Source organism: Sycon ciliatum, chromosome 7 (genome assembly GCF_964019385.1).
Source record: "Sycon ciliatum chromosome 7, ocSycCili1.1, whole genome shotgun sequence".
In the NCBI taxonomy this organism is placed as follows: domain Eukaryota; kingdom Metazoa; phylum Porifera; class Calcarea; order Leucosolenida; family Sycettidae; genus Sycon; species Sycon ciliatum.
The window spans coordinates 9,992,066-10,012,702 of NC_088649.1; the positions used below are offsets into that span (position 1 = coordinate 9,992,066).

The window sequence follows — 20,637 nt, forward strand, 5'->3', positions numbered from 1 at the left end:
CGAGTGAAATTCGAGAATCGTCACTACAGGCACTCAAAGAGTCGAAACTAGGGCTTCTTTTGCCTGAAAAAGGCCTGCAAACAGAACAGTAGTTTTGAATGTTGCTCGTGCGCTCCATACACTAATACATGGAGCAGTGGTCTTGCACGGAGCTACAGTAACGTTACTAGTACATGATGGAGCGGTACAACGGCCTCGAGCAACACCAGCAACTCTGTTCTATCCCGGTGATCTTCAGCCAGGAGGAGAAGCGAATCCAACCAATCGACTTGCTATCCTGCCATTCAAAGCTTACGTACTCTTTCTATAATGCAACAACCACGGCACATCTCAAAATGTTTACTTCTCAAGCTCGAGAAGAACTACAGACTGAAGTACTTACTCGAGTGGCGGAGTCAAAAATTGCGGCTACATGCTGAACCTCTTTTTCATTCGAATTTACGCACAGTCTTTCAATTTGGGACGTCCGTAATGGAACCGAAATTTGATTTGCTGATGCTCCGTAGTATGTGTGCATTCTGCGATGGATGAGAGTGAAATGGCGTCGGTGGGACGAATTTACTTGCATACCAGGCTTGAGAACGACTTTGCTCTGTTCCTGCGCCTGATATGTGGAGGTTGCTCCATAGAACCTGGTATCATCGCGTTGTTCTCACCAGGAGCTTTCCAAAGAGCACAAAATTGTGAAAATCGAGTGAAGGAATCTAAAGTTATGACCTCAGATTTATGGTGAATATTGTGCTGAAATTTCTAATTATGCTTCAGGCTGTGCTGGTAATCAATGTGCAAAGGATTAAAATTCCTTCACAAAGGCTTTTATTGTATTCAAAAAACGAGTGTATACGAAGGCAGTGAAGAACATGGAAGAAAGAAAAAATGTGATATGGAAGAAATGATGAACAAAAAATTGTACTTCGAACTAGTTTTCGCACAACACTCCTCAGGAAGCTACGTTGTACTAATGAAAAACAATCCAGAAAGATACTAATAAAGAGAAATGGAGTGAGAAGAAACAACACCTATGAAAATGATAATCCTAGCACTAAGGTAATAACAGGAAAAACTGCGAAAGCACTTAACGAACTTGTAAGGACTACTAGTATACTGTGACACAAGATATGACACCATGGCCAACCAGAGCCAAACAGACAGAACAAGTTGCTACTAAAACAATTTCAAACGAATAATGCTGTCCTTCTGGACACACAGATTAGGCTTATGAAGACGTTGACAAACGGCTTCTAACACACTCAACTGCAACTTATAACCATGACGAGCACGGCACAAAACAGAAAAAGAAGAATCAGAATAAACCTTACAGCAATCAGGACGAGATGCAAGATGCTTATACACTGATGACTTCCTACTAGAAAACACACGCTCGCACCCACTCTTACTCACACGATCATTCTCGCTCTCACACTCACCGGAATCACTGGACTCACTGGCCGAATCCTCCTCAACGACTTCCTGCCTCGGAGCAATCAGGTCCCGTCTCCTCCCATCCCTCGTCTCACGTTCCTGTTGTGTATTCCGTTGGCTCGGTACTTCCGTACTGGAATAGGTCATGGTGTAATTAGCAGTTGTTCTTCTGGGTCTCGTTGATATTGAGGTAGGTATTGTTGTCGTCTCTGCCGGCGATGCAGCAAGCGATGCTGATGCAAACGTGTCTGCATGCAACACACGTGGCGTCGCCAAAGCCACATCCACCTCCGCTGGTGGAGGGAGTGACTTGGTCATGGCCACGGGAGCCAATGGTGGACTTGTCGAGTGAGACGCTAGGTCCTGTGTTGGCGGAGGTAGTGGTTGTTTACGGGGTCTTCCCCGCGTGGGACGCTCCAGTTGTGCGCTACGTGGGATAATGTGTAAAGGAGTGTGTTGCTTGATGCGTTCGCTCAGGTGCTGAACAGTCCTACCAACATACCGGCTAGCACAATTCCGGCATTCAAAGTTGTAGATTACATGACTTAAATGATGGGTTGGTAGGACGTCCTTCAACACCGTGAACGAACGCATCGTTGTGTAGACGGGTATGAAGTGTACCGCATAGTAGGTTTATTTGATGATCGCACGAACTTCACGACTCACATTGTCAGACTTCTTGCCCTTCCATGGTAAGCACAAAAAGACAGGACAACGAGCAGGCCCTATCAATTCATGTTTCGGCGTGGGGGCTGTAGACAATAGTTTTGCCAACATGTCGCCTGGGTATCCGTTTTTGGTGAAAACTGAATGGAGAAATTCGAGCTCACCACTGAGTTTACAAGGTGAACAGATCCGTTTGGCGCGATCCACGAGATTCTTTACTAAGTTGACTTTATAATTAGATGAACAGTACGAGTAGAAAGGAAAAGGACATAATTATCTCCACCACTGTAACTAGATACTATATACAGTCAGAAAGTGCAACAACTAGGCACAAAACTGACAGAGTACTGAGACATTCGACGTCCTGACACCTAGCTTCAACACATCTCCGTAGCGCTAACCGACAGCCTTCCAGCTTGGAAGGTTCAAGGTTATGGAAAGACCAAAGAGGGGAAGGCAAGCGCAACGAAAACGAGCACAAGCCACAGTCTCAACGGAACTGTATATAGTATCTAGTTACAGTGGTGGAGAGTTACTCTTAACTCGTTTCCATAATTATGTCCTTTTCCTTTCTACTTTCATTATTGGCTCAATACCCGAGTTTCAAACAGTACGAGTCATAGGAAATGTATTGTCCGGTGAATGTCGGTTTACGATACACCGATGCTACGCTACCAAATTCGGTTTTCTCAACAAGTACGTCGAGGAAGGATAACTTGCTTGACTGCTCGTGCTCACATGTGAAGCGGAGGGAAGGGTGAAGGGTGTTGAGAGCACCAAGAAAGACCTCGCTGTCTTCTATGGAATCAAAGTATGTGAACGAGTCATCAACGAAACGGAAATACAGACTCGGCCATAGAAACGCATCAATCTTACACTCACAGTAACCAACAAAGACATTAGCTAACACGGGACCCAACGGAGAGCCCATGGCTACTCCATCTATCTGCTTATACATCACTGCATTGAACGAAAACTCGACGCCAGTTGTGACTAACAACATCAAACGTCGAAAAGCACATTCAGGTAGCCACGGAGTGTCAACTTCGTCAACACGGTACAACACATCCGCGCAAATATCAATTGTCTCCTCCAGCGGTACGTTTGTGAACAAACTCACTACATCGAACGAACACATATGTGAGTGAGTTGGAACAGGTCGGGCCCGTAGCTTCTCTACGAAATCGAAACTATCTTTAACAGTGTGTTGGCAGTCACTTTCAGATAACTGAGTGACATGTCAGTTCGACCTGGTCTACAACATTTCCACTTTATAGCTACCCAGCTTATGTTACTACTATACTAGTCATTAATGTTTTGAGTATTTTGTACATCATCATGAACATTCTTGAGAAAGGCATAAAATGGCGTCAAAAACAATAAAGTTTCTTTTTCTCAGTCTTACAGGTTATAACTGTTAACCGACCGTTAGGCTAACAGTTAACCGTTAGGCACAAATGTGTAACCGTTTCAGCCCTACTTATCATCTTGTTACAGTCGTGGACAGTTGCTTCATAACTCGTTCCCATATGTTTTCTTCTTCTGCTTTACAAAGAGAGAATGCAAATATTTTAACATCATTTTTCACGGCTGGGAGTGAGTGCCATGAAAGTTAATTTTAATGTTACACTCCTTTTGCTAAGGATCTCTAGAAATCCTTTTATCCCCTTTTCAACTCACTCAACCAATGTGCGTCTGATACTTTCGGTTTGTCAAGTACTAGCAGTAGTTTGGGATTGAGCTCATCGAAGAGTGTGCCTATAGTGGGAGCAGAAACCCCTCCCACCCTCCCCCTCCCCTCCTCCCCCCCCCCCCCCCAGCCTGGGTAGTGTAAGAGGAAGTGTGAGTTTTTTAGGCTGAATATATTATTGAACCGTCTCTCCTGAGATGACAACTGTACCATACCTCCGTGTTTTTAACATCACTGGTCTACATTCTTCGAATCCTGGTAGTGGCAGTCAATTTTCCCTTTTCAGCACCTTCAACTAATGAATAGTCCTGTTGGTGACTGTCTGTGTGCTTTAGCTGGGCCGTACACCTCTCCACCTAGCCTGCGAGGAAGGCTTTACTGAGTGTGCTCAGATATTGTGCAATGCTAAAGCACGGATTAATTTGCCATACAATGTAAGTATGCATATGTCATTGACTTTCAAGAACTGCGGCACATTTGAGAGCTGTGAGTGCACCTGTCTTCACTTGGATTTCAAGCCAATGAGGCCCACTTGTACTTGGCACAACCCATGCAACCGGGCCAGCGCCGAGTCCGTCCAAGTGTGGCTACTGCATTACGGAGTTGTAACTATTTAGGACTCTCTGATGTATATTCCCAACCCGGTCACAGGTGACCCCGTGTTCTTTTTCCAAACGGGTTCAAGTATACCCAAACCGGATCGCTGACTCGGCTGACTCGGCTCTGGAGCAGACAAAGCTATCCAGTATCGCACCGAATGGGGGGCAAATAATTTTATCAATTTTCATTTAATGCACATTGTAGTTTCAGCCAATGAGTTGCGCAACCTGTACAGTATGCTTACCGAAAAGTATCAGATCCTACTGCGCAAGAATATCACCAAGAAATACCCGTTTGTTTTTCAGATGAGGCCTACAGCGACATCAATGCCAAAGCTATGAAGACCGCTACAGAGCTTGGCTTAGATGATATTAGATTGGTTACTTGCTAAGACGCAGTGTTTTTTTTTGTAACATGGAAAGACGACAAGACCGGGTTCACTGATTTCCTCCACTCCCAGCTAAAACCTCCCGCAACATGTAAAATAGGCATGGTCAGCCAGGCAGTTTTAGATGGGATCATTGGCATGCTACGCAGTACCATGAGCCACAACTTGTGGCACCACAGAAAGTCGGTCATTAACTGGCTCCGCTACTTCAAGGAGAAGCCAAAGAATTTCTGGTGTTCCCTTTAGCCAATTTTTATCCATCAATCACCAGAAAGCTCTTACTAGAGGCATCATCTTATGCCAGGTTGTATGTCAAAATTACCCAGAGAGATTGTGACATAATGCTGCAGGCCAAGAATTCCTTGCATTTTGACTGCGGCGAAGCCTGGATAAAGAAAAAGAACAATAACGCTTTTGAAGTAAAGAAGGGATCGTTTGCTGTCGCCAAAGTGAGCGAGTTGGTGGGTGAATACATCCTAAGTAAACTGAGGCTTCTTCTTGAGGAAAAACGCGTCGGATTATGCAGCAATGAATGTTTCGCCATCCTGAGCCACGTCTCCGGGAATGATGCGGAACTCACCCGGGTACCTACCAATCTTATCGCAAACCGAATAGCACCCCATCATATATGGACTTGCAGTCAAACCACCCACCAAAAATCCTGAAGATTATCCCTGCTGGCGTAATGAAAAGGATAAGCAGCATTCCGTGTAACGAGAATGTTTTCGAAGATACCAAACTGCCATACCAGTATGCCTTTGTCGCCAGCGGTCGTCCACAGTAAATACAGTACGTTGATAATGCACCTGGTAAAAACAAGGTGACCCAGAGGGAGGAGGAACACTGAGTCCTTTTATATCTTTACTAAAAGCCATGTGGTGCTCACAATGTCGCTCCGTCGACCAACTGGTCTAGACATCATCATGCTCTGGACGCACCAGATAAATGGAAGTTTGAGGGAAAGATAAAGAACAGGGGAAGCGGGAGGAGACGGGGGGAGACGGGGGGGGGGGGGGAGATTGAGAAAGAGAGTACATGGGAGATTGTGGTTCAGCAAGTTCATGTAGCAGGCTTACAAGACTTGCTTGCATCCAGTTGCTGGTTACCAGGTGAAGGTGGACCATCTTCTTGAACTGCAGCGTCCCGTCCTTGTATGGCTGCTGTGTGAGGATTCTCCGAGGTAGGGAGGGTTCGACGAAGGATACTGCCTTGGGGGGGGGGGGACCCCATAAAGCACAGGACTGTGGTCCTCCGACTACAGCATGTAGGTGCTGACACCAGAGGTAGTTTGAGAGCCAGCCAAGGAGCGAATCACTGATGCCACATGCCTCTGTTTTATGGAGGACCCCTCGATGTGAAACCTTGTCGAACGCCCCGGCGATGTCGATGGCCAGTACATGTACCATGCCGCCGCTCGCCGCAGTGGATGACCAATCGTTGTGCAGTTTCATTAACAGATCTGATGTACCGAGTCCCTTCCGGAAGCCATATTGCCGAGAGGAGATTACACAGTGCTTAGAGAAAGGTTCATGATACAGTGGTTGCCAATTGTTTCCATTGTCTTGGAGAGAATGCTGAGGAGACACACCGGGTGACAGTTGCGCAGGTCTGATCTAGCTTTCTTCTTGTGAATCGGAACAACCCGGGCGACCTTCCACAGCCTCGGTTGCATTTGCTACTGAAATCACAAGGAGAACAGCCGGGCGACAGGCAAGCAGAGCTCGTTGGCACAATTCTTCAGCACCCTGTGGCTTTCATGGGGTTCAGTCTTCATGGCTCTCTTCTGACGGTATCTGTTCGAAAGTGGACGGTAGTAAGCCGAGACTCGGTGCGAGGTGTTATAGGTGGCAGATCGTCTGATGGCAGATCGTTTGGAAAGTCATCTGCTCCGATGCTGCCCTTTGACAAAAAGAATGTGCCAAAGCGCTCTGCTTTCTGGGAGTTGGTCGCAACCTGGATGCCGTTAGTGTCAACAAGAGTTGGTATGGTTGTGCTGCGCCCACTACCACCTGCTAGCTTCAGCGTGGACCACCACCTCGATCAGAAATGCTCCCACGTGAAATGTTGTCCCTCGGCGTGGCAAGGTGTATTGCCTGCGCCTGGCGCAGATAGTGAGTGCAACGCCTGGTCCCCTCAAGGGCCCTCAGTCGTAGCTGTGGACGAGGAGTCGCGCAGGAGCGGTCCTAAGCTTCCTGTTTTGTCTTCACCTGTGCTGAACAGTCAGGAGTCCACCAAGGAGGGTCAGACGGGCGGGTTACAAGGTCACGAGATGGTATGAATTGCTTCATGCCTTGTGTAATGATGTCGGTGACATTATGACATGATTAGTTGGGACATTGACTGATGGCTGTGGTCTAGTCAGATTGACGATAAAAATGAGAAAGTCGAGGTCAGTCCGCTAGGTTGTAGCGCCAGACTACTCGTTTCGTGGGAGGTTCCTCCGACACTTGTGTGGGAAATTCAGCTATCAGAGTTACATCCGAGGCACCAAGGGGAGGTTTGCAACGGACTATTACGTCAGAAAGATAGTCAGACATAATCAGATCCAGTATATCGTCCCCTCGGGTCTTCATCGTAACATTTTGTTCCAGGCCGTGGCTCACGCACCTCTCCTCAGCACATTCTCCTGCAGGAATAGTTTTGTGGCTTCCTTACCAGAAAGCCACTATGCACATTGAAGTCACCAGCGATGGTAATCTTCAACCCATGCTGCCTAACTCTGTCAATAGTTGCTTCAAGGTGTTCCCAGAGTTTGGTTTCAGTGCCCAGACAGGAGCCTGGCCTGCAGACAGCGCCAATGGCAGTTTTCGTATGGGGGCTGTGGAGACAGATACCCACACATTTTCGTGATCACTACAGCCGATGTCGTGGAGGTGCTGAAAAGCAATGCCGTCCCTAATAGTCCTTATGCCGGTTGCGTCATACCAATGATGTCACGCACGGGGCTGCGACCCACTTGGGTGTTGATTTTTGAGCTCCTAGGATTGTTTTCGAATTATTTCAGTATCTTGCATCAAGACATTGTTCGAGCGATGGCGAACTCGTCAAGGCGGAGATTCCTGGATCTTCCTTGAAAGGGAGGAAACCATCTGACCTGACAGTTGAGGAGCTAACGCGCTGGCTTGCTTGTCGCGGTGCAAGCCGCAAGGGACGCAAAGCTGAATTGGTGAAAAGGTAAGTCCCATAATTTTTGAACTTGTCTAGTGTTCTCTGCTGGACTCTGCCCAGCATCCTGTGCCAAGTTTCTGAAGCCTTCTCTCTCTCTCTCCATCTCCCTCTCCCTCTCCCTCTCCCTCTACCTCTCTCTCTCTCTCTATCTCTCTCTCTCTCTCAGTCTCTCTCTCTCCACTATGTATCCTACAGAGTGGAAGATTACATCAAGAATGGCTTCGAAAGTGAGCTTGTCGACCCTGATGGAGATGCTAATGTGGAGCGAAAACGGCAGCAAATCACGACGTCTGGCTATCCGGAAATTCGATTTCCTGAATCAAATTGGAGGCAATCTTTGAAGAAGTTGCCTCCTGTTGGATTCCCTGCGATATATAAGCATTTCATGGAGAACTCGTTAGTACCGTCTGGGCGGAATAACCTCGCTGCTGCATCGGACAACTTTTAGACCAACTCTGAGCTGTTCTCCTCATTCCAAGGAATGGAAAAGGGGTACAATTTTTTCAAATCTGGCCACGAGCAGAACAGTGAAATGGCAGAGAGTGCCGGTGCCTGCTATGTACAGAGCACGTTCTGCCGTCCATGAGTAGGACAGACCCGTACAAGGTGAAAATCTGTTTGCCTGATGATGGAATGGTCAAGGTTGCTCTGTGCACCTGTACGGCTGGGCTGGGAGGTTGTAACCATGTAGCTGCCCTGCTCTATGCATTGGGGGAGTTCGTAAGATTCTGTCTGCATATAGACGATGAGGATGCGCCAACATAGCGGCTCTGCAGGAGGAACCGAGATGTATGATCGATGTCCGACTACACAGACCTTCCTTTGGCTCAAAGCGTCAACGATCTCCCAAAGCCTTGTTCAACCCTGTGCCTCCTAACAAGCGCCTAGTGGAGCCTGGGAAGCTAGAGAAGCTGCGTAAAGAACTGCAAGCATCTCACGGCCATGCAGTAGCAGCAGACAAGACTGGCTATGTCAAGTGGTACGGTGGTGCCACTTGGCTGATAGCCCTGCAGTCATCCAGCGACGACAGCATGTCGGAATCATCATCATCGTCAGATGAAAGTTCATCCTCTGATAGTGATGAGGACACTGCTGTGCCTGCTTTGTCTGATGGTGCTCAATTGTGCTAATCAAGCCGTGACGAGCTGTACTCAGCAGAGGTAGTAATAGATACTGCGGCTGCTAGTGAGATTCCAGCCGAGACCAAATTACAGGCATCGAGTCAGCGCTCGTTTTTTGAATGTCGGAAGAGACTGACCGCAAGTCTCTGCAAAAAGATTGTATGTAGGCGATCAGAAGACTTCACACTTGCCATTCGAGCCAAACTGAGTGGAACGTTCAAGGGCAATCGTGCTACACGATATGGACAGAAACACGAGTCTACTGCCCTGGGCCAGTACTGTCACAAACAGCAGCAGCAAGAAGGCTCCGAAATCGAAGTGTGTCAGTCGGGTCTTGTCGTTTCTCAAACGTGGCCCTTCCTTGCTGCCTCACCTGATAGAATCGTGCATTCAAAGGTTGGCAAAGGTCTTGTTGAAGTGAAGTGTCCTTGTTCCTGCAGGGATTTACCACTGTCTGCCGCTACCGCCAAGCCATCATTCTTCCTCAAGCAGTGTGACGGCGCTCTCCGGCTGAAAAGGACTTATACCTACTACTATCAAGTTCAGTTCCAGATGCTTGTAACTGGTTTTGACTGGGTTGATTTCGTGGTCTGGACACCTTCAGAACTGCACATTGAGCGAATCTCAAAGGAGAAAGATTTCAATGAGAAGTGCCTGCCCAAAGTCAAGAAGTTCTACTTCGAATACTTACTGCCAGCCCTTCTTGCGGAGTGCATCTGAAATGATGTCTTAATTTGTTGACATGTGTTATCACGATAATAATAATAATTATTATCGGGTGGTTCTGCCCGTTTGATCTTGTGATGCAAATTTGAATTTGATGGAGGGTTACCATTTCCATTATTTTATATACAGCGTGTAGCTCATCATCACATGCACATAGTACGTAATAAAGAATACCAGCGTGCCAATGCAGCATGCACACCGTACAGGTACATGTAACGTTACATGTTATTGGGTCTTGGTCAGGGCAGATAAGGTTTGAACAACAGCAGCAAAATATAACTGCACGATCGAAGGGAAATGGACCCGTCAAGCAACAAGGGGGGGGGGGGGGAGGGGCTCGAATTTGGTGAGCATAGCACATACAACTATTGTTTGTTGTAATGAATGACAGCAATTCGCCGCAAGTTTCCTATTCTGAAATTGACCAATTGAAGCCAAAACAACAGCAGCAAAATAAAACTGCACGATCGAACGGAAATAGACCCGTTAAGCAAACAGAGGGGGCGCGAAATTGTTGAGCATAGCACATACAACTATTATTTGTTGTAATAAATCAAAAAAACGTTGCATCAATTTCACCTGACAGGATCTTGAATAGTTTGATGCGGTGCGTTTTTCTTTCCACGTGGATACAAACAGCCGCTATTTTCTTCGTTTTGTGCAAATCCTCTGGCAGCATCTGTCGCTCACCAACCTTGAAAGGGGGAATATTAAGACATACACCCACACTGACCAACATGTCCTTTATATATAATCCCTTATCAGCCATCACTGAATCACCACGCTGAAGAAGGGAGAGAAGACCAGACTGCTCTGTGATGGACTTATCTGACACCGCGCCTTCAAACACATCAGATACAAAAGTGACGTGGCCATGTGGTGCAATACCAATAAGAAAGTTCACCGTATTGTGATTCTTATATGCAGACCAGGATGCTAACTGACGGGCCAACAAAGAGGGTGTGTTGATGTCAAACTCTGTGCAATCAATAACAATATGGGTAGATGGAAAGAACAGCTTGAAGTATGGCGGTATCAATTTGTCGACTTTCTTCCGAGAGAGCCAGATTGGGAGTTGTTGAAACTTGAAGTACATGAGGTTGATCCATGTGGCAAATATTGGAGAAACACTGGCCAGAGAAATGGCAAATCGATGAGACAAATCCAATTCTCCAAGTGCAAGTCGAAGACGCACCATAACCAGAAATAATTGGTCAATAACAGGCAGCTTCTGCTTGGGGCCACGCTTATTTCCCTGTCTCCCTTGATCGTCAGGAGTTGTCTCACTGCCCATCCACATGCGCATAACTTCAGCTGACGGAGCAAGGAAATCATAGCATGCCAGGAAGACACGGTACGAAGTGAACCCAGTGTAGTACCGAACTTGGGAGCCGCTGTGTTTGATGTCATCAATGGTGAACCGATGCTCCTCTGTTGCTGCATTTTGTAATGTCTTCTTGTAAAATTTGAGCACAGCATTTTCGGTCACAAGCACATTCATGCTTGCCTTCAGCTATGGAACACACTCGCAGCACTCGTGATCATGGGTATCAGGCTCAGCTGCTCCTGTGTAGTGTCAGGTTCCTCTCCATCCGCACAAGCACCAAACGCAGCAGATGCAACAGCACAACTTCGCTTTAGCGGTGCCTGCGAGGTTCGTTCAGCAGGAGGCTTTCTTTTCGCCGGCGTTGAGCTCCAGAAAAAAGTAGTCAGCACAGCATTTTTCTTCAAGTTCCTCCACATTATGGAGGTAGCCTGTTTTCTCCTGAGGATGGCGGCGAGCTCCAGTAGAGAAACATTCCTCCTCGAAGTGTATTGAGGAGACTTTGGTCTAGTTGACAACACGAAATTCCTCACCTTCATCACGACGAATTTTCACAATCCACTCTCGATGCAATTTTTGATCTTTGGGAAAGGAGTGAAAGGACACAGGCCCTCCAGCTACGCTTCCGCTACTGTTCTGGGTGCATCCAGGTACACAGTAATGATGAAGCATCTCTGCAAGTCGCCAAGCACCAACAGCACGACCTCCACGTCAAAATTCACAACAAACTACCCTAGCCACTAAAAACAAACGCTGAGTTCCTCCACACCGGGAGAGCAACACCCAAGCGGGCTTCATTTTTCAGATAAAGCATGACGTCATGGATGAAGCGGCATAAGGACTATCCAGACCACAACTCCTCCTCCATGAGCGATGCGGTCTCGACGAATGGGAGGGGCATATCCAGGTAGTGAGACTTCCGCCTGGGTAAACTTTGTCTGCAGTGAGCTTGGTCTCTGTCCAGATAATAACATCAGGCTTCGAGGTCTTCACTGCGTGGTGAAGCTCACCAAGTTTGGACAGCAGTGCAAATGCATTGGTCGTGTAAAGGCGAAGTCGAGAAATAGAAGGGCGGGGAACAAACACTGCTGCAGAGGGGTCAGGAAGAAGGCATAACGATCATTAAGATAGTCAGGCTAATGTCATCACTAGAGATAAAGGTGACTACTACTCACGTTCGCCAGCCAGGCTTCTGGCTCATGGCATGGAGTGCAAACGAGTTGGTTTCTGTTTCCTGGGCCGTCTATTCTTGACAAGAGTGAATCTGCTGTGGTGTTCTGGTGATATCGATTCCCGCTGGCCCTTGGACGATTTCAGTGCATCAAAGAGTACATTGTCGTCTCTTCTGGCTGCAGTGTAGTGATGTTGGTTTTCTGCATCCGCTTCCGAGCCGCTCGAATCAGTGGATGCAGCTGCTAGATGATGTGTATTGCCCATTTCGTGTGGGCGCATTTCGTCATGCTGCCCAGGTATGAGCCCTCCGTCAGAGGTGATTGCCATGTCAGGGTCTTCCTCGTCTTTGTGTCCTACAGACAGACTTGGGCCGGTGTTTGCGGTTTTTTCCGAAGACACGATGTGGCTGCCGTCACTAGCCCCAGACTCAGAATTTATCTCAGAAGACGACTCCTCATCTTCCGACTCTGACGAATCATCGGTCACCTTGAGCCGCATCGCAGCAGGAGATGACAGCTGCCATTCCGCCTCGCTGTCGACGTCGATGTCAGAACCAAAGAGTGTCTCATCCTCACTCTGAACTTCAGCGGCTACTTCAGCATCCACTCCCCACCAGGCTCGAGCTAGCTCTACACAATGACTGTCATGCGTGCTCTGGCATCCGCAGCCATCGCACCAAGATCAAGGAACACTCGAGTCGACACTCGACACCACTTCAAACTTCAAAATAAATTACTTCAAGCAAAGAGTTCAAGAAGCTCGTCACACTGTTCGCAGCGTGATCAAAAACCGTTGAACGTCACAAATCGACCTTTTCTCGAAAAATTATGGAAACTGTAAAAGGGTCATTTTCGCTGATTGTGGCTCATTTATTATTATGCCTAAACTAACATTCTACACAAACACTTGTGGCCGAGGCTCAGTATCCCTAAACGTTTTCGTTGCCATCTCATCTGAAGGATTGTGTATGTAACACCAAATGAACGTGTAACACAGTATAAACACGGAAAAAGCAGTGGATGAAAGAAATGGCAATTTTTGGGCAACACAATCAGAGCTGTGAGTGAGAGACAAAGGTGCTAGTCAATTGTGAATGAAACCACAATGTTGAACTAGGATGGCGACCCAATGTAAGTTTGGATGAAACTGAGAATGAGACAATGGTATTAGTTATGACTAACTGTATATGATTTGGTTACGTTGTTGGACAGTTAGTCATAACTCGTACCATTTTGCCCTTCTCCGTTTTAACTGAAATCACAACGGTTCGTCCTTCTCTTTTTGAAGAGGATTTTTTAAAAGACTACTTCCTCCGCGTCATTGAAATTGTCGCATTTTGAGTGGTGACTTGGCACTTGTTACTGACAACTCTATAAGCTTAACCATACAAAATGTATTACACAGTATGATAGTCTGAAGGCTAGACTAACATTCCAGGACAGTTGGAATGAGAATTTTCACGCGGAGATGAAGGCCTCGTCGTCGCTGATGTCAATGGACGCAAAAAAACGTGCCGAAATATTTCAAGGAAGGTTGTAAGTTGGTCGCGCCTCATCTCAAACGCTTTGACTTTCTCCACAGGACAAGAGCTGCTATGCTTCTTTTCTCACTCACAAGTCAGTACTGCACACATACTCACACAAACACACACACACACCACACACCACACACCACACACACACACACACACACACACACACACACCACACACACACCCACACACACACACACACACACACACACACACACACACACACACCTACACACACTCTCTGTCTCTCTCACCCACACACACACTCATACACACAATCATCACAGAATAAACAACTGCGGGGGACAGCCACAGCAAGGACGCTAAAGTATAGCAGCAGAGTCACACAGCTAGCACTTGGGACACCTGCAGCAGATTGGGCAGGGACTCCTGAATGTAAGCCTTCATAGCATCACTTCTCCATCCTCCCTGTCGCTGAATAAGCCTATCTGGTACTCCTGCTACAGCAGCCGTGGATGCACCTCCCGACCTCAAACTGTGTAAACCATACCCATCTGGGTTTACGCCGATACGCTTCAGAGCTTTACGCCCTAGCTCTCTTGCTCTGCTGTAGGATAGCGAGTGCCTGATGGCGGTCCTGCCCTTTACACAAGCTATACGCTCAAACAGCTTGACATGACCTTGGTGCCCTCCTTTTTCAATCAGATGCTCCACTAGCGATACCGGGCACAGGTCACTCTCCCACCGGCTGATGAACACCGAGCTACCTTGCCTCAGTTGGTCGTTCTTGCGAACTTGCAGGAAGACCGCCATATGCGATGACTTGATGGCTACCTCGTCCACGAAGATGCTGGCCAAATCATCCCACCTCATCATACCGGAATAACCCAGTACTATGAGGGTTAGGGTCTTCAGGTCTTGCAGTGATGAGCTTGACAGTTCCCGATGGAGGTGCTCCAGAAGTGGTTTTGTTAATGGCAATTCTCTATCCTTCGGTCGAGCCAGAGAGCGTTTGGCTGCCTGCATCACATTCTTCACCACCCCGTTAGAGCATGGGTCTGGGTATCCCTGGATATCATGCTTCCATGACAAGGCGCACACGGCTGAGACCAATGGGCTGACAGTTTTGGCATCTTGCATGATGTAGACCAGATATAGGGCTAAATGAAGTGGGTCTGCTGGCAGATGAGGCACCTTCTGACGCTCTGCCCATTTGCTCCATCTACAGAAAGCAGAGTCGTACTTCTTCACAGTTCTTGGTGCCCGACTGATATTCATAATGGATGGCAGACATTGTTCAAGCGCCTTCATGTCCTCTGAGAGGTTGTCCTTGGCTGGTTCTGAACAGAGAATAGAATGGTTTCTGTCAACGCTTCGTAGCTGGCTATGTCAGTGCAGTCGACTCGTCAGCTTCCTTCTTCCCCCAGGGGGATGTCGTCGCTATACCTGGCGATCTTCCACCACTCCTGCAAATCACCCGCACCCACAGCTTTCCACTACCAGGCAGTTGCTTACGTGCTCAGAGCACAATCACCTCCCCACAGTGGGGAGGACATCCTGCAGCAAGACCTCGCAGACACTGCATGCACGCATTCTCGCTCATCACCACATGCTCCACAAACAGACATCTTTCCGTCAGAGACAAACTCCAGCGGCCGGGGAATTTCAGCATCCCTCTTCTAACAAACACAGTTTGTCACTGTACAAATGCGTAGTGCATACACGTCACAAGGACTCACACTGCCACCAAAGAAATTGTATGGACAAGTACCCTCCAGGAAGGTATCACCAGACTTTGGCAGGCTGATTGCCTCCTTAACGAATTCTGCCCACTTTGGGCCGCTACGCAACTTTGGCCACCATGGCGCCGATTGCCATTCTGGAACAACCAAAGTACCATGGCATTGTGACACGATCAACATATCTACCACACGCCCTGTCAAGTACATTGGTGGTACCAGCCAAACTCTTTCTCCGGTCCAATTCGCAGTGAATGCATCAATACCCGAGCACCCCGGGTTACACCACCTTGAGCAGAATCTACTCATTTGCTTTGTTCTGCTGCTTGCAAAGCAATCAATGTTGTGAGGGCCCCACATCGAATCCAGCCAATCGAACAATTTGGGATTTAACTGCCAGCCATCCGTATCAGACAGCTTTGAAAGGTAATCGGCCAGCTCATTTTCTTCGCGAGGCACCCATTCTGCCAGCAACTGAATGCCATGCACGGCGCACAGCTTGTGAATCTCCAGTGCTTTGCTCTGCAAATGAGATTTTTTGAGGTTGTTTTCTGGTTGGCTCATGTGTCATCATTCCCGCTCCTGGCAGAAAGTCGTTACTGCATCAGCTGTACGATGGACACCCAGGCATCACGAAGATGATAGCGCTGGCCTACAACTATTTCTGGTGGCCATCCCTCGACACAGAGATCGAGCACGCAGTCCGAAGCTGTTCATCATGTCAGGAGGCTCAGAAGTCGCCCAACCCAAGTTTTGTTCATCCGTGGGAATGGCCAGGTCGGCCATGGTCTCGCGTCCACATGGATTACGCTGGCCCTATCGATGGCAAGATGCTCTTGATTCTGGTAGATTGCCACAGCAAGTACATTGAAGCGCATGTCACGTCTGGAGCGACATCAACTATTACCATCCGTAAGCTTCACCGGTCATTTGCTAGTGTTGGACTGCCGTCATGTCTGGTGACAGATAACTGTCCTGCATTCAGCAGGTCTGAATTCGCTGCGTATTGCCAGTCCAATGGTATCAAGCATGTCCCTGTTTCACCATACCATCCTGCCACTAATGGTCTCGCTGAGAGAGCCGTGCAAACAGTCAAGAGAGACATTCGCAAGGTCGCCTCTGGTGACTTAGAGTCACCGCTGCACAAGTTCCTATTTTTGTATCGTCGCTCGGCGACGAGCCAGACACATTTCCAGCTCCTGTGGTCTCAGCGGAAGCCTCGCTCTCGCATTGACCTCGTGTTTTCTGATATCGGTGCACAGGTGGAATCCAAGTAAGCCAGCATGTGCGGTGGTCGGACACCATCGGCATCCAAGTTCCTGTGCGGTGATGCAGTTTGGGTGATGAACTTCGCCTCGTCCCCGAAGTGGCTCCCTGGTGCTCTCGAAGAACGCCGTGGTCCTTTGACCTTCAGAGTGCGTCTAGATAATGGTCATCTGTGGAAACGGCATGCTGACCATGTTCATCTACGAATGCCAGGCCACAGCTCACCAGAATCTTTAACATCAGCTCCAGTCCGTCATCAACAGTCATTTTCTTATTCTCAGTCTCCTAGTCTGTCTTCGCCGACTAATCATTCTTCTACCGCCACTTTAGTTTATGATTCTGTACCCGAGCCTTCTCCTGCAGCGCCTTCTTCTTCACTGTCTCCTGTACCTACAGTTTCTTTGAGTCATGATAGTCCTGTTGCTTCGAATCCTGCTACTGTTAGTTCTGCTGCTGTTGTTCTGCGACGCTCCAGTCCGTTCACATGGGGTAATGCGAATAGCGCGAATCGATTCATGAATCGATTCGCGGGCATAATCGAACGCACTCTGTTGCATGGCCTAGGTAATGGCTTGGTACTGAAAGCGCTATGAAGCATCAGAGGACAGCAAGAGGAAAAAATAAATAAATACTCAAGTTCAGATCCAGCACCGAAAAACATAAGGATGGCATGCACAGGCGAGATCAAGACACATAAAGGTTTAACCAGTTGACTTGGCCTGGCAGCTTACTGGGGTGTCTCGCACACTTGGCACAATCAAAGTAGTGACTTAACCTCCATGAATTGGTTTGGCGTGACAACAATGGAGTTGTGCAGTTTGTCATCATGTTACCTCACCTCGCGCATTGCCGACTGCCACGACTGAGTGATGTCTATGCGCTACCTGCTGGTCTAGTTATCGCTCCATCTGGAACGTACACTTTGTTCTATTGAGAAAGTCCGGGAACCCTGGTCTTACTCTCTGGATGAAGGAAACCGGGACAGTAACGCTTCCCAACCCTGGTCAGCATCACCCCCCTCCCTACTGTTGCTGTCGCCTTCTCTGTTGTGCTGTCCACTGCTGCAATAGCCCAAAGTTTTTGTCACACCTGTGTGCACTCATACAATCCCTTGCTGCATTTTGAAGTTGTTTCCGTTGCCCATGTACTCATTATTCTTTGCTTGCTTTTATGCTGAGGAACATATGCTGGATCCCTATACTGCATAACCTGCGTACTCATTCGGCTCATTCGGTAGAAATTATTGATGGAACGAGTAATCGATTATTCGAATTTCCTCGATCTCTTGCCCCTCAAGTCCTCAACGAATAATCGATCGGATAGACACACAACAGAGGCGAAAGGCTGTGTTAGCTGTAACTTAAAGTTTCACGCATCGGAGCGATCATCAGACAGCAGCATTCACTATCGAATTCTCTACGAGCAGGCCTAGATATTTGATGCTAGTGTGGAAGTTAGTGCATATGTGCGAAGTGAAGACGTGGCATTGGGACAATGGTATTGAGTTGTTTTGTGAGAGTTAACGGATATAGGTGAGAATAGAGGCGATAACAGGGCAGTGTTACCGAGTCATTAAAGGCGATAGCGACGGTAGCGCAAGACCACAGCAAGAGTGAAGAGGGAGAGAAAAAGCACCATGGCGCCAAACCTGGAATCGATCGGATATAATCTAGGTTGAAGGTTCGAAAATTCGAATATTCGCAGGCGGACAAAGTCTGTGCGCTGCATACCATGCGTGCAACCCTAGACCTCTCGACTTGAATGCATAAACTAAGTTACTAAGTTAAACTACAGTCTAGTCATAACAAGATAGGCCCTGGCTCTGGCGAGCTCCCGTATTTGGCAATTTTTAGTGATTTTATCGTACAGAGTGCAGTGCTGCAGAATTTGAAATTTGAAAAGGGTCCAAAATGGGTACCTGAACTGGGGTTCTAACAGCACAGTGCACCTTTGGGTGGCTTTTTTTGTGTTGTTATCTTTTAGGTCTATGATACTCCACTTGATCTGGCATTGCAAGGATGGCATACAGAGGTTGTGTCCATCATATTGAAGTACATCCGTACTGTACTTAGCAATCAAGAGGTAATCACTCTATAGTTCATTACAGGTATACTAGTAGTACAGGTTTGCCTTTTCGACTTATCCAGATGAACTGATTTGTGCCAGCAGACCCATGAGTCATGTCCTGGTGTTGTTACCTGGCACTCTGGTTGCTCTCTTTTATGTATGCATAGGCTTTTGGTGAAGCAAGTGATGAATCAGGGGCGTCACACACGGTATGACCACTACCGCCATGGTCGTACCACTTTTCGTCCAGGATGGTCCACCCAATTCATCCAAAAAAGCAATTAAAAAATTCAAGGATCTTCGAACTTGTACAACACATCACAACTAAGTTACTTTCATTGCAAGGAGCATACAATTATTTGGTTCAGACTTGATGCCTAGCAGCTGGCACCCCAAAACTCCGGGCGACTATCCATTGCGATTGGCGGTTGGAGTCACGGGTAGAGACAACCAGATGATAGATTCCTCATGGACGCATTCACTACAAACTTGACAGAAACAGTGCTGGTGGCGATCACTGGGTCCAGAACTAAAAAATTCCAATATCTACCATATTTTTAGTTCTGGCGATCAGCACGGTCAAGAGACACTACAAGCATGTCACTTGTCAGCTACAACAACATATTCTTTCCACAACGACACCTACCTAGTACCTCTGGCTCCTGACGATCTACTGCAAGCTGATGCGAAAATGCATTACATATATACCCGCGAATGCCGTGCTTGTCAACGGAATAGGGAAGCGCTTCATTCTCCGAAGTTGAAACGTGTTTGGACTGCTGTTACACGGCGCCAGAACGTTCTGCATTTGTTTACCGACACAACCCGCTTCACCAAATGACTTACGATTGTTTCGTTCTCCGAATTTTCTGGTAGCAGCAACAAGAATTCCGTCCGCGATGACAGGACGGAAGTCTCTCGCAAACTAAAGTCCTGTTGCCATGAAGACAGAGAAGATTCCGCAAGCCCTTTCTTCTCCTTCCAGTGTTGTAGCTCTCCGGCCAACTGGCAGATCTTTCAATCCCACCGAACACAAAAAGGATATTCTTCTTTCTCTAAAAACAACTAATTTTAAAACATAATTACTTCGCGACTGTCCGCGGTATCCGTATCAAATGTCTCCGAAACGCTTGTTTGCATAACATATGTATTTATTTTAAGTATGTGAAGGTGCATGCTTTGGCAAATGTAGAGCATTTCATTCGTAGCATAAGCCACTAACACGTAAGTACAATGTGCAATGAGTTTATGATAATTATGGTGTCATTCGACTTCTTCTTATGTACTACTACCTCCGACAAGCGAAACTTGGCGTTTTTTTTTGCTTTTGTGTTGGTACCACAACTTCACAAAGCTGTGAGGTATGACCTACTTGTAGCTCGATGCCACCGGGTGCAGGAAGCCAAGCGATAAGCTGGTGAGTGGCACATAGTTCAGACTTACTCAGAGGGTGGTTTGCTAAGGCAGACCAGTCTCTCGTGTACCAGCACAACGGTGCGGGCTTCCATTCTGCGAAGGAGAATTGTCGTGCCTTTGCATGTCAATGCAAAACCAAGGAGTTCTCTCTCTTCACCTGGTCACTCCGCCAGAACAGAGTCCAGGCGTATATGTCAACAACCTACTCAATCTGCGGACAGCATGCTGTTTCGTTCTTTGTGAACTCATCAGCGCAGCACAGAGAAAATGAGGCCGAACCTGATAGCAATGAAAATAAAAATTTCCAATCAGGCCCGAGCGTACCTTGCCAGAGTGCTCAAACTGACAAGCCAGTGAGCTCTGCGTAATGCAAACAGCA

The 20,637-nt window shown here is 47.5% G+C and overlaps 1 protein-coding gene across 1 annotated transcript in view; it reads left to right on the forward strand.

Annotated features, from left to right (window-relative positions):
• The window catches only part of LOC135820953 (death-associated protein kinase dapk-1-like), a 311,375-nt gene that overhangs the window by 253,629 nt on the left and 37,109 nt on the right, over positions 1-20,637 (forward strand). The window contains exons 9-10 of the mRNA XM_065334015.1: positions 4,114-4,212; positions 18,759-18,857. Of these exons, the coding sequence (XP_065190087.1) occupies positions 4,114-4,212; positions 18,759-18,857 (198 nt within the window). The remainder of the gene's footprint in view (positions 1-4,113; positions 4,213-18,758; positions 18,858-20,637) is intronic.